Raw genomic sequence first — 10,159 nt, 5'->3', positions numbered from 1 at the left:
ATATAATATTGTGCAGTTTTCAATACAGGGGATAGGAATTAAGTCACCCAAATATTAAAGGGACAATTATTTCAACGTTTGGCAAGTTTTTCAGTATTTCAAAGGTATGGGGGAATGGATGTCGTGAATAGCGCACTGTCGCTGAAATTCCCCGCACAGTCCGATGTCGGGCTGCCAATTATTCCAGTCAATCTATGAGATTTTGGCATAAACAGACAGCTGATCTCGGCGTGAGAAGTGCCTTGTAGCGTCGACTACCTTTAGAAAACTCCATAATCAGCAACGATGTAGTCGACATACTGCAAAGTTAACCTATTTCCTTTGCGACGGAGAGTTCAAACGTTACAAAAGAAGGTCACAAGGGCAAGAGAAGTTGTCTGAAAATAGGGCGTGAAGGGACCGATCATGAAACTTCTCGAATTTCAAAATTCGTTTTTGAAAATTCAGAAACCAAAATCGAGAAAACAGAACAATCTTAACTTTTAATTGGATGCTAGGGAGTCTCTCAATAAAATGTCATATTTCGGTATCTACAGTGTAGCGAAGATTAAAGGAAAACGTAACAAATGTTACTGGGTCTGTCAGCCGAGTTGTCATGGCGACAAGTTTCCTGACCGCTCTCTTTCACGCCCTATTTTCAGACAAATTCTCTTGCCCTTGTGACTATTCTCTTGTAGCGTTTGAATTCGTCGTAGCAAAGGAAAGGTTTGCAGTCGACTACATCGTTGCTGATTATGGAGTTTTCTAAAAATAGTCGACGCTACAAGGCACTTCTAACGCCGAGATCAACTGATGTCTATTTTTGCATAATGTCGTAGATTGACTGGACTAGCCCGGCATCCAACTATTCGGGAAATTTCAGAGACTGCGCTATTCACCACACTCACACACTCCATAACTTTGAAATGCTGAAAACATTCCAAAAAGTTAAAGCCATTGTGACCCTTTAAAATATGGTGACTTAATTCCTATCTCCAGTACCTTGATGCGCGGTCACAGTACTGTGTCGACAGGCTCTCTTAACAGTAAATAATAAGAAGGGCGCCGACTCTGACTGTCCAAACCGTGCAATGCTGCTGCCATAACTTTTATTTGAGGGTCTGTGCTACAACTGAGTGAATTTGGCATACATACTGATCACAATTTAGGATTCGAGTGTTTTAGGGTACTTTTGTAAGTATACAATAATGACATGGATTTTGGTAGCCCCAGGGAAAAGATGGTAGTCTGTGGACACGGGTCACCGCTTATTCGAGCCCTGACAAAGTGTGCATTGTGCATGGGTTTATTGGCAATCTAGGCATGTTCGCGTTCTAGCACACTCACACCACCACCTTTTTACAGCTGTGTAATGGCGGTGTACACACTGACAGGGGTCACGTCTGGTTGCTGCCATTGCGCGTTTCTGGAGGATAGAATTTCTTAAGAATCCGAACTGAGCTTAGCTCTGACACCGTCGACGACTCAAGAAGCAAGACTTAATGAGTGATTTCATCACTCGAGGTCTTTGTTTGAATTGTAGATCTGAAATCTCCCGCGACTGAGTTTTCCTGCGAGTGACCTTGGCAAGGAAACATAGCCAATATGGATTGGTTCTGCGGCGTAAACTCGACCGACTTTGACGATTTTCAGTGGAATCGCGACAACACAGTATACAATGAGTGTTTCGTTGATCTTCTGAATACCTGCGTTCACATCTTCAGTCTTGTAATGACTTCGTTGGTCCTGTTAATACTGGGATGCTGTACCAGTCTTCGGCTGTATTCGTCCCGAACAATTGTGCCATTTCCGGGACACGATGTCCGCTGGCTTGTGTTCTTCGCGCAGTGGATAATCCTACTGGCCAGCATCGGAGAAGGTGTTATGGCAGACTCCAAAACCGCTGGCACAACCCAGCCTCATCTCTACCTTCCAGCGAGCGCAGCTTTCGTGGCTTTGCTCATAGCTATGGTATACTACCACCACACGGAGTGCTGGCGACTGCCTAACATGAGCTGGCTGTTGCTGATCTATTGGATCTTGACTGTTTTCGGAGAGAGCCTAAAACTTGTGAATTTTATCGAGCAGGGCTTAGATGTAACCGTTCTCCGCTTCGATATAGCCATACTTTCACTTACAATGAATGCCATTTTCCTAATAATTGAACTGAATGTTATTCGTACAAAGGTAAGTCTCACGATCAAATTTATGTAGCTAGCTGTGGGTCCATAGCTGTGGTGTTGTTTTTTTTCGGACGGGATTTCTGCGTTTTTGCGGGCTGGTTGTTGACTTTTACGTTTTTAACCCCGCCACAACAGTCAAAACCAGCCCGTAAAAGGCAGAAATCCCGTCAAAAAACACCACAATTATGAACCCACAGCTAATACACCTTGAAGCATAATATCAGGAAAGCAAGAAACTGCACCCTCCCATTCTCTCTCTCTCTCTCTCTCTCTCTCTCTCTCTCTCCTCTCTCTCCTCTCTCTCTCTCTCTCTCTCTCTCTCTCCTGCCTTTTGCTTTACTGCCTGAGACTTCTCAGTGACACAATGCATATAAGATATAATATAGCTGAATTTGTCAAAATGTATTTGATAATATATATATATATATATATATATATATATATATATATATATATTTATATATAAACAAATTACTTCAAGTACAAATTAACAAAGTCTATTGCTTAAATTTCATGCATCCTGCGATCCTCAGATAGAAGTGAAAGGATAACTAGCTTGACACTCATACATATTTGATTCGGACTAACCATTCTATTTGTAAGTGGTGATAAAATTTGATAAATAATATAATGAAATAACAGATACCTTATTTTTCTGTGAAGCTATTACTATTAATGAACCTGTTGTAAAACAGGTTCTAGTCTAGTAATCCTTTCACTTCTATCTAAGGATTGCAGGATGCATGACACTGAAGTAATAGATTTCGTTAATTTGTACTTGAAGTAATTTGTTTATTTATAATGCTCTGCTTAGCATCGAGCACTGAGCTCTGAAGCCATCGCGAAAATGAATTAATGGTAATGATCATTAATTCATTTTAGCGATGGTTTCATGTATCGTGTCTAAAACCGGGGTCGAATATATGCATGGTCACCCATTCATTCAGCATCTTGATATTTCAACATGTCAAAAAATATAAGTAGTATATCGTATCAAACAAAATTCATGAAAAATGACCGGCTTTGTCCTTTTAACATGCAAGTCACACTAACGAAAATCTAATCAGTTCTTGTAACTAGCATATGGTGCCTATCTACCAAATCTGACTCAGGCGGTTTTGAGTTATCGTGTAAACAGACCGACCGACTGACAGACAGACAGACAGACAGAAAGGCACATGGACAGACAGACCGACGTCGCTATGACATAAGGTCACGTGTGTGAACACTTGAGCAAATAATTATTTGTATCGAACCAAGCGAATGTTCACTTTGCCCGTTCAATGTACAAATGGCGGTGTTGCTAAATATTCGTGCAACAAGGCCACTGACCGGTGGTTTAGGGGCTTAATGTGACTGGATCAAGATACAAAATAAAACATGCAATTAAACATAGTATTCTCTCATACTTTGTGTAGGAAATTTATATATATGTACATACATCTCGCTTCTCTAGGGACTATTCCGCATGACATCTTGAAATTTTAATTTTGCAGCAACCAAACAGTTTTTGTCGTTAAACTCTGTCAATTTATTCAATTTTGAAAATTAAAAAACCCACAGTATTTGTGAATTACTTTTCTCAAGGTTTTACAACGTTTACTATATTATGGCAATGTTTACGTGGACTTGAAATTCTTATTTTTGCACGATGATGAATATTTCAAATGTTTATGGAATCTTACAATGTCTAAAGGAACACGGAATTCACCACACTTCTACATCGATGCACAGAACGACATCGATTCCAAGATGTAACTTTCTTTCTGACGGTAATCGTTTACTGATCCCCCTTGCAGGTTTTCGGCTGGTGCTACACAGAGTTAGGTATTCCTCGAGATTTGAAGAACAGGGACATGCATTACTACCACCGCTACGTCAACTTACCGTCCAGGATCCTCTTCTGGTGGCTCAATTGGTTGTTAACCAAGGGTTACAAGTCACACTTGGAAATGACCGACCTGGGGGACCTTTCCGAAGAGCACAGCACAAGTTACCATTATGAACTATTGAGAGAAGCCTACGAAAAAGAAAAGGCAAGAGGAACTTGTTGCGATCTAGTCGCACTTTCTGTGCTTTTGGAGTTTCTGGCTCTCCGGGAACATGAAGTCGACATGCAAAAATCTGGGTTGTTTTGGTTTGTTGCAATTTCCAATACCATGCTGTTTCATTTCCACAGTATCCACCGTCAATATAACATATTTAATAACATCGTGTTTACAAACGTGATCAACCCTCGGTTTCCCAACTACGGTGAGAGTTGGGAAACCTTCTTGAATTTACCGGTTATCTTTTTTTTTCAGGTCGACGGATATTGAAAAAGATCGCAGCAAAAGAAGTGGTTTCCCAATTCTAAAAAATGCGCAAATTTTCACGATTTTTTACATATGGTACTGACAACAAAATGCCTAGGTTGCTTTGATCAAGTACAGGGATCACTTAATTTGTCGTGTCAGATCCTCGCAGTTTCGAAAATTATTTGTCGACGATGACATAAACAAGTAATGACCAAGTTTTTATTGGCTGGCAGCTGAATAGTAAATAAATGATGGTGCGATTTTCTTAATTCTTTTGTCAGAATTCTGTTGACTTACCGTACTTTCTTCTTTTTCACTCCAGGAAAGAGCCGATCGGAAGGGCCAAATTCCATCTATCTGGTGGAGTTTCTGGCGTGCCTATGGGCGGATACTGTCTTTAGCTGGTATATTGAAGCTCATTGGTGATACGTTTGGCTTTATCAGTCCTGTCGCTATTGGAGGTGTAGTGGCCTATGCCACCGAACAATATTATGGGCCAGCACCAGACGCCCCGACATATGTGAGTTGAAAAAAAAATGTCGTTGTCATGCAGTGTTAGATAGTCCATCGTATACAAGCAACAAACAATTAATTATCACTCAAAAAGATCACTTCACTCAAACACATTGAAATTAGCCGCTAACAGTGAGCGTAACAATATTTCGTACATCCTGGAGATAACCTCTGCTATAGTTGAAAATCTTCGCAGCTCTTAGTATATTTAGCCCAATTTTTTATTTCATCATCACACTTTTTTCCTAAAAATATCGGCATTTAAAATTGTAAGTTTAGAGATACACTAAAGAGCTCCAATATTCTAGTTTGTTCCTCTACGATTCACACACATGATTGGCACATGTAAATGTTAACATTTTCATACAGGACGGACCATACATTACTGTGGAGGAATACTTCAAAAACGGTTTCGTGCTGGTTGTTGTCATGTTCCTTGCGCCGTCGGTTTGCTTTGCGGTGCTACAGAATCATTACTATATTGTCATCATTGAGAGTATCCACATCAGGACCGCCATACAGGTATGTCAACGAAGACTGTCGTTTCGTAACATCCAGGAAAAGTGTCAGGTGGCGGATCAAGGTATTGGCCAACAACACTCTGCAAAATAATTCTGATGTCCCAAGGTTTAATATCCGCGTTGTTTTTTCCATGTAGTTTTATCAACTGAAAGTCAATTTAGTATAATACATCATGGGAGTAAACTATTACTACGCGAGAAAATAATAAATAAAGGCCACATTTTATGAAGAACGTACCCATAAACCTTCTCGTGGTCCGTAACTTTGGTAAAATTTGGCATGATTCTATTGAGCCTGTGTACATCCAAAGTTGAGAAAAAAAAACGTTTACAAACTTCCAAATGCGATTTCCTTTGACAGCTATCTTGTGTACACGATATGAAACATGGTCAAATAGTTATACCGGTTCGAGGAACGATATAACCAGGTCTGTGAGAACCATCCCCAACCACTTACAGTAAGTGCTGGTACCAGATGTCCAGAACGGGGATAGCTTGGCTGCTTGCATGTAACACCCCTCGGAACTAGTCCAAATTGCCAAATTTGACACAGCTGTAGTATCTTATGAATCACTTTATTACGTTCTGGTCTGGTACGCTTTCATTCATTACTGAGTGACTGTATTCTGGTATTCAACCACAAAATATTCGACAGTGTTCCTTAATGTTCAAGTTGGCGTGGCACTCTTATCAAAGATGATATGAAAACCCCAATACTATATTTTTTCAGAGTGCAGAAAATCTAAAATTTATGATGTGGTAGCAATAGTTCACTCGAAGGATGAAGGAGGTACATATTTAGGGTACAAAAACTTAGTTTTGGTATTAATGATAAAAATTAATTTGTTTCGAAAACAGGATTCTTTATGATATTTAGTATCTCATTTGAACATGGAGTATATGTAGAAAACACAGCAATTCTGTTTTACACTATTCTCATTCTTAAATGGCAAGGATTGTTAGACTGACATTCAACAATTGTGATTAATATAATAATAAGCCAAAACTGAAATGTCTTATTTAAAATGTAAGAACTCTATTGCCAAACAAACTTGTCATTTTGTTCTATAGTTTTTTAAAGAAATAATGTGAAAATTTCATAAAATGTGACCCAGCCAGAATGGGGTTATTTTTAAAATGTTGAATGGGAGAAAAAAGAAGTGAGGAAGATGAGTGATTTTCATGAATTTGCATAAATTGGCACTTCTGTCTCATCCAACTTACTAGTGCTTGCCCTGCTAAAATGTGAATCCAACCACAGTACGTGATGAAGGAACTGTGACCCAGCCAATAATTTTCATCTTGGGATCACATCTTTAGTGAATCTTTGCAAAAAATGTTTTAGAGCAAAATACGCTGTGTTGAGCAACGCCGCCTTAATAGCAATCTCCACACACAGTGCGGTGGGGCAGGAGTGCGGCGTGGATAATTTGTACCAAGCTGGAGGGTCTCCGAGTCATTGACCGCTCGCCCCACCAATCTCTGCTGCAGAAAATTTTAATATTCCAAACTCGGACTTTTTTTAGTCCGGCGCACGCCCAATTGGCTCAATAAACGTGGCGGAAATAGCAGATTTTGATAGGAGCAATCCAGCTAGAGATCGCATTTTCTGCACACTAGTGAAAATAATACATTATACACTAGTTAAAAATAATAAATAATCAGCTAAAACTTTGACAATCGCGTCTGCAAAGCTGACAGCCGTTAGGGCATACATTTTGAAACATCGATTCACATCCCTGTAACCTGGAGCAAGATCTATGTCTTGCAAGTGTACACGGAATCGAGGATCCATATTGAAACTAGTGTATTATTCATTTATCTTATTTTTTTGTTCGAAGTATAATATATATCAAAAAAGACAGAAAATGTATATCATGGAAAACGCGCAATACCCAAAGGTTGTTGAAAACAGTCGCCTGTAGCAGAGATTAGTGTGGCTACTGCTGAGACTCCCTAGCTAGGTTATAATTTTCCACGCCGCTACAATCTCTGTACGGAGATTGCCTTAATAGGTTTCGTCAATAATCTCTGGAGGGCCTTGATCCAGTTAGATCATGATCGAACCGTCAGTGTTTCTCGACTTTACTTCGTGCAATTTATTTCAATAAAGTAAATTGCCATTGTAGCCGCGATCACCCAACTTCTTCTGTCTGTAAAATGAGCGACGAGCCCAGTCGATCCTCGTACGGTGGTTTGATGGGCAAGAGTCTGCACATCTGACTGTAGAACCGAAAAGTAGACGACTTTATACATTTTTTACGTTGGATTTTTCTCCGCAGAGCTTTGTATACGAAAAATCGTTGCATCTATCAAGTTGGACCATATCAAGTGGAGAGATGACTATGGGCCAGATAACCAACCATATGTCAACTGATCCGATAAACATATTCTGGTTTATTCAGCACGTTCATTACATCTGGTCGATACCCTATCAAGTAAGTGACCTGATTTGCATATTCATGGTGCGTAGTTTTTTTAGTTTACTTGGTATACTGTAGCATTTTGATGAAATTGATTTGATGCTTTTTGCTTTTTATGAACCTTTCCTCCCACAGCTCCCATTGGCTCATTGTTGCTTATATTATATATCTTGAAAAAACCCCAGGTGTAGAAAATTATACTGGAGAAGAGACTAAAAGTTTCCCCCCAGGAAACGTCTTTCTGCGAGAACTCCTACTTACCTGTCACTGTTACTTTTGGGTTATCTCATTTGCTACCTTTCAGAATGAAGCAAAAATTTCAATACGTGTGATCTCATCCAAGGCGGAAACCTCCATGAGATTCCATATTCAAACAGTTCTCAACCTCCATAATAGACTATCAAAACAGTGGGGAGGAGGGAGGGAGGAGTGACAGGTAAGTAGGAGTTCTCGCAGAAAGATGTTTCCAGGGGGAAACTTTCATTCTGCTTCATTCTCCTACTTACCTGTCACTGTTACCTTTGGGTTAACACACAATTCAAAGCTTAAAAATAAGAGGATATGTCAAACAAATTCTCCCAACCTAGGTAGAGGCACACCTCAAAGAAGCTAAAGCAAAACTAGCTTCCATAGGCACATCCTTGAGGTAAAAGTTAATAAAGGTATTGAGAGAAGCCAAAAACCAGCTCGCGTATCATGTGCTCTGATGGAATGCACAAGTCTACAAAGGCCATCTAGAAATAGTGTCCTTGGACGCTTGTCCATGTTGACCTAGGGACTCCTTATTTAATGAACAACCTGTATTACCACGAAGTTGTGCAGTCATCTTAATGTAGTAACAAAGAGTCCTACAAGGACAAATAAATTTATCCTGTGGATCACTTGAAATATTTTCAAGACTCGGAATGAATATACCTGTACCTACACGATATACAGTTTCATTCTTGGACAGAAACCTGCCCTAGGCAACAATCTAACACCTGTAGGCTCCCATCTGAGATAAGCAATGTTGATAAACAAAGCATGAATCTCACAACGTCTAAGCCCATATGCCACAGCTATGAGAAAAACAGTCTTCATAGTTAAATACTTCAAACCAGATTCACTAATAGGCTTGTAAGGAGCTGGTTTTAATGAATCTAACACTAATGGAAGACTCCAAGAAGGCAAAAGTCTCCTCTGAGGAGGACGCTTAACAAAAAACCCTTTAATCAGACTATCCAAAAGAGGATGCTGACCTACACTATGTTCACCATAACTGGGAAGGAAAGAACTCAACGCTGAACGATATGTTGAAATAGTTTGGGGTTTTAGACCTGTAGCCATAAAACCCCAAAAGGTCGCCCACAGAACTTAGAGGTGGATGCAGGGGATCGACATCATGTTCTTTGCATCGATCGCTGAATACTCTGAACCTGTAATTGTATGATTTAATGGTTGATGATCGACGAGAGTTCACAGCATATTCTGCAGGTCTCGCTGAAAATCCCTCTGAGCAAAAACGTTTCTTAGCAGTTTCCAAGCAGTCAACTGGAGGACTGATGGATCTGGGAAAAGAAGGCCCGACAACGGCTGGCTCAGAATGTCTGGGGTCTATGGTAGCTTTATTGGAATTTCTATTAGCAACTCCAGCAATCGAGGAAACCACGGTTGTCTTGGCAATTTGGTGCTATCAGAATAACAACACACTCCTCGTGTCTCCTCTTACTCAGAACTCTGGGAATCAGAGACACTGGAGGAAAGGCGTATGCAAACATGTTTGTTCGGGGAATTGAAAAGGCTTGTTCGGGGAATTGAAAAGGCATCCACTGCCTCTGCTTTTTGGTCCGGAACTGGATAACAATACACATGCAGATGAGCATTGTGTGCGGTTGCAAACAGATCTATATGAGGCCTGTCTAACACCTTGAAAAGGAACTTTACTACCTGATGTTTTAACTTCCACTCTGTTGGGATAGGTAGTCTTCTGGACAGAGCATCTGCTATCAGATTGCACCTGCCTGGTATGTGAGCTGCCCTGATCCTGATATTTCTGATAATGCACCAATTCATTAGATGCCAAGTGGGGATGCCGAGAGATGGGGACCATGTTCCCCCTTGCCTGTTCAAATATGATACTGCGGTTGAATTGTCTGACCATACAAGGGCCAATCTCCCCAAGATATGAGGGACGAAGGCCTTTAAACTTTCCCATACTGCCTGAAGCTCGAGAAAGTTTATGTGATCTTGTCTCTGGGCTACTG

At 40.3% G+C, this 10,159-nt stretch overlaps 1 protein-coding gene across 1 annotated transcript; it reads left to right on the top strand.

Moving 5' to 3' along the window:
* The first annotated feature begins 1,340 nt into the window (after positions 1-1,340).
* LOC139146215 (ATP-binding cassette sub-family C member 9-like) lies at positions 1,341-9,713 on the top strand. The gene is made up of 7 exons (XM_070717623.1): positions 1,341-2,166; positions 3,962-4,198; positions 4,782-4,979; positions 5,342-5,494; positions 7,776-7,958; positions 8,504-8,562; positions 9,629-9,713. The coding sequence occupies exons 1-7, from the start codon at positions 1,585-1,587 to the stop codon at positions 9,711-9,713; spliced, it is 1,497 nt and encodes a 498-aa protein (XP_070573724.1). The 5' UTR covers positions 1,341-1,584.
* Positions 9,714-10,159: the final 446 nt, after the last annotated feature.

Source organism: Ptychodera flava, chromosome 12 (assembly GCF_041260155.1).
Source record: "Ptychodera flava strain L36383 chromosome 12, AS_Pfla_20210202, whole genome shotgun sequence".
NCBI classification, from domain to species: Eukaryota; Metazoa; Hemichordata; class Enteropneusta; family Ptychoderidae; genus Ptychodera; species Ptychodera flava.
This window is presented reverse-complemented; position numbering and strand designations above follow the sequence as displayed.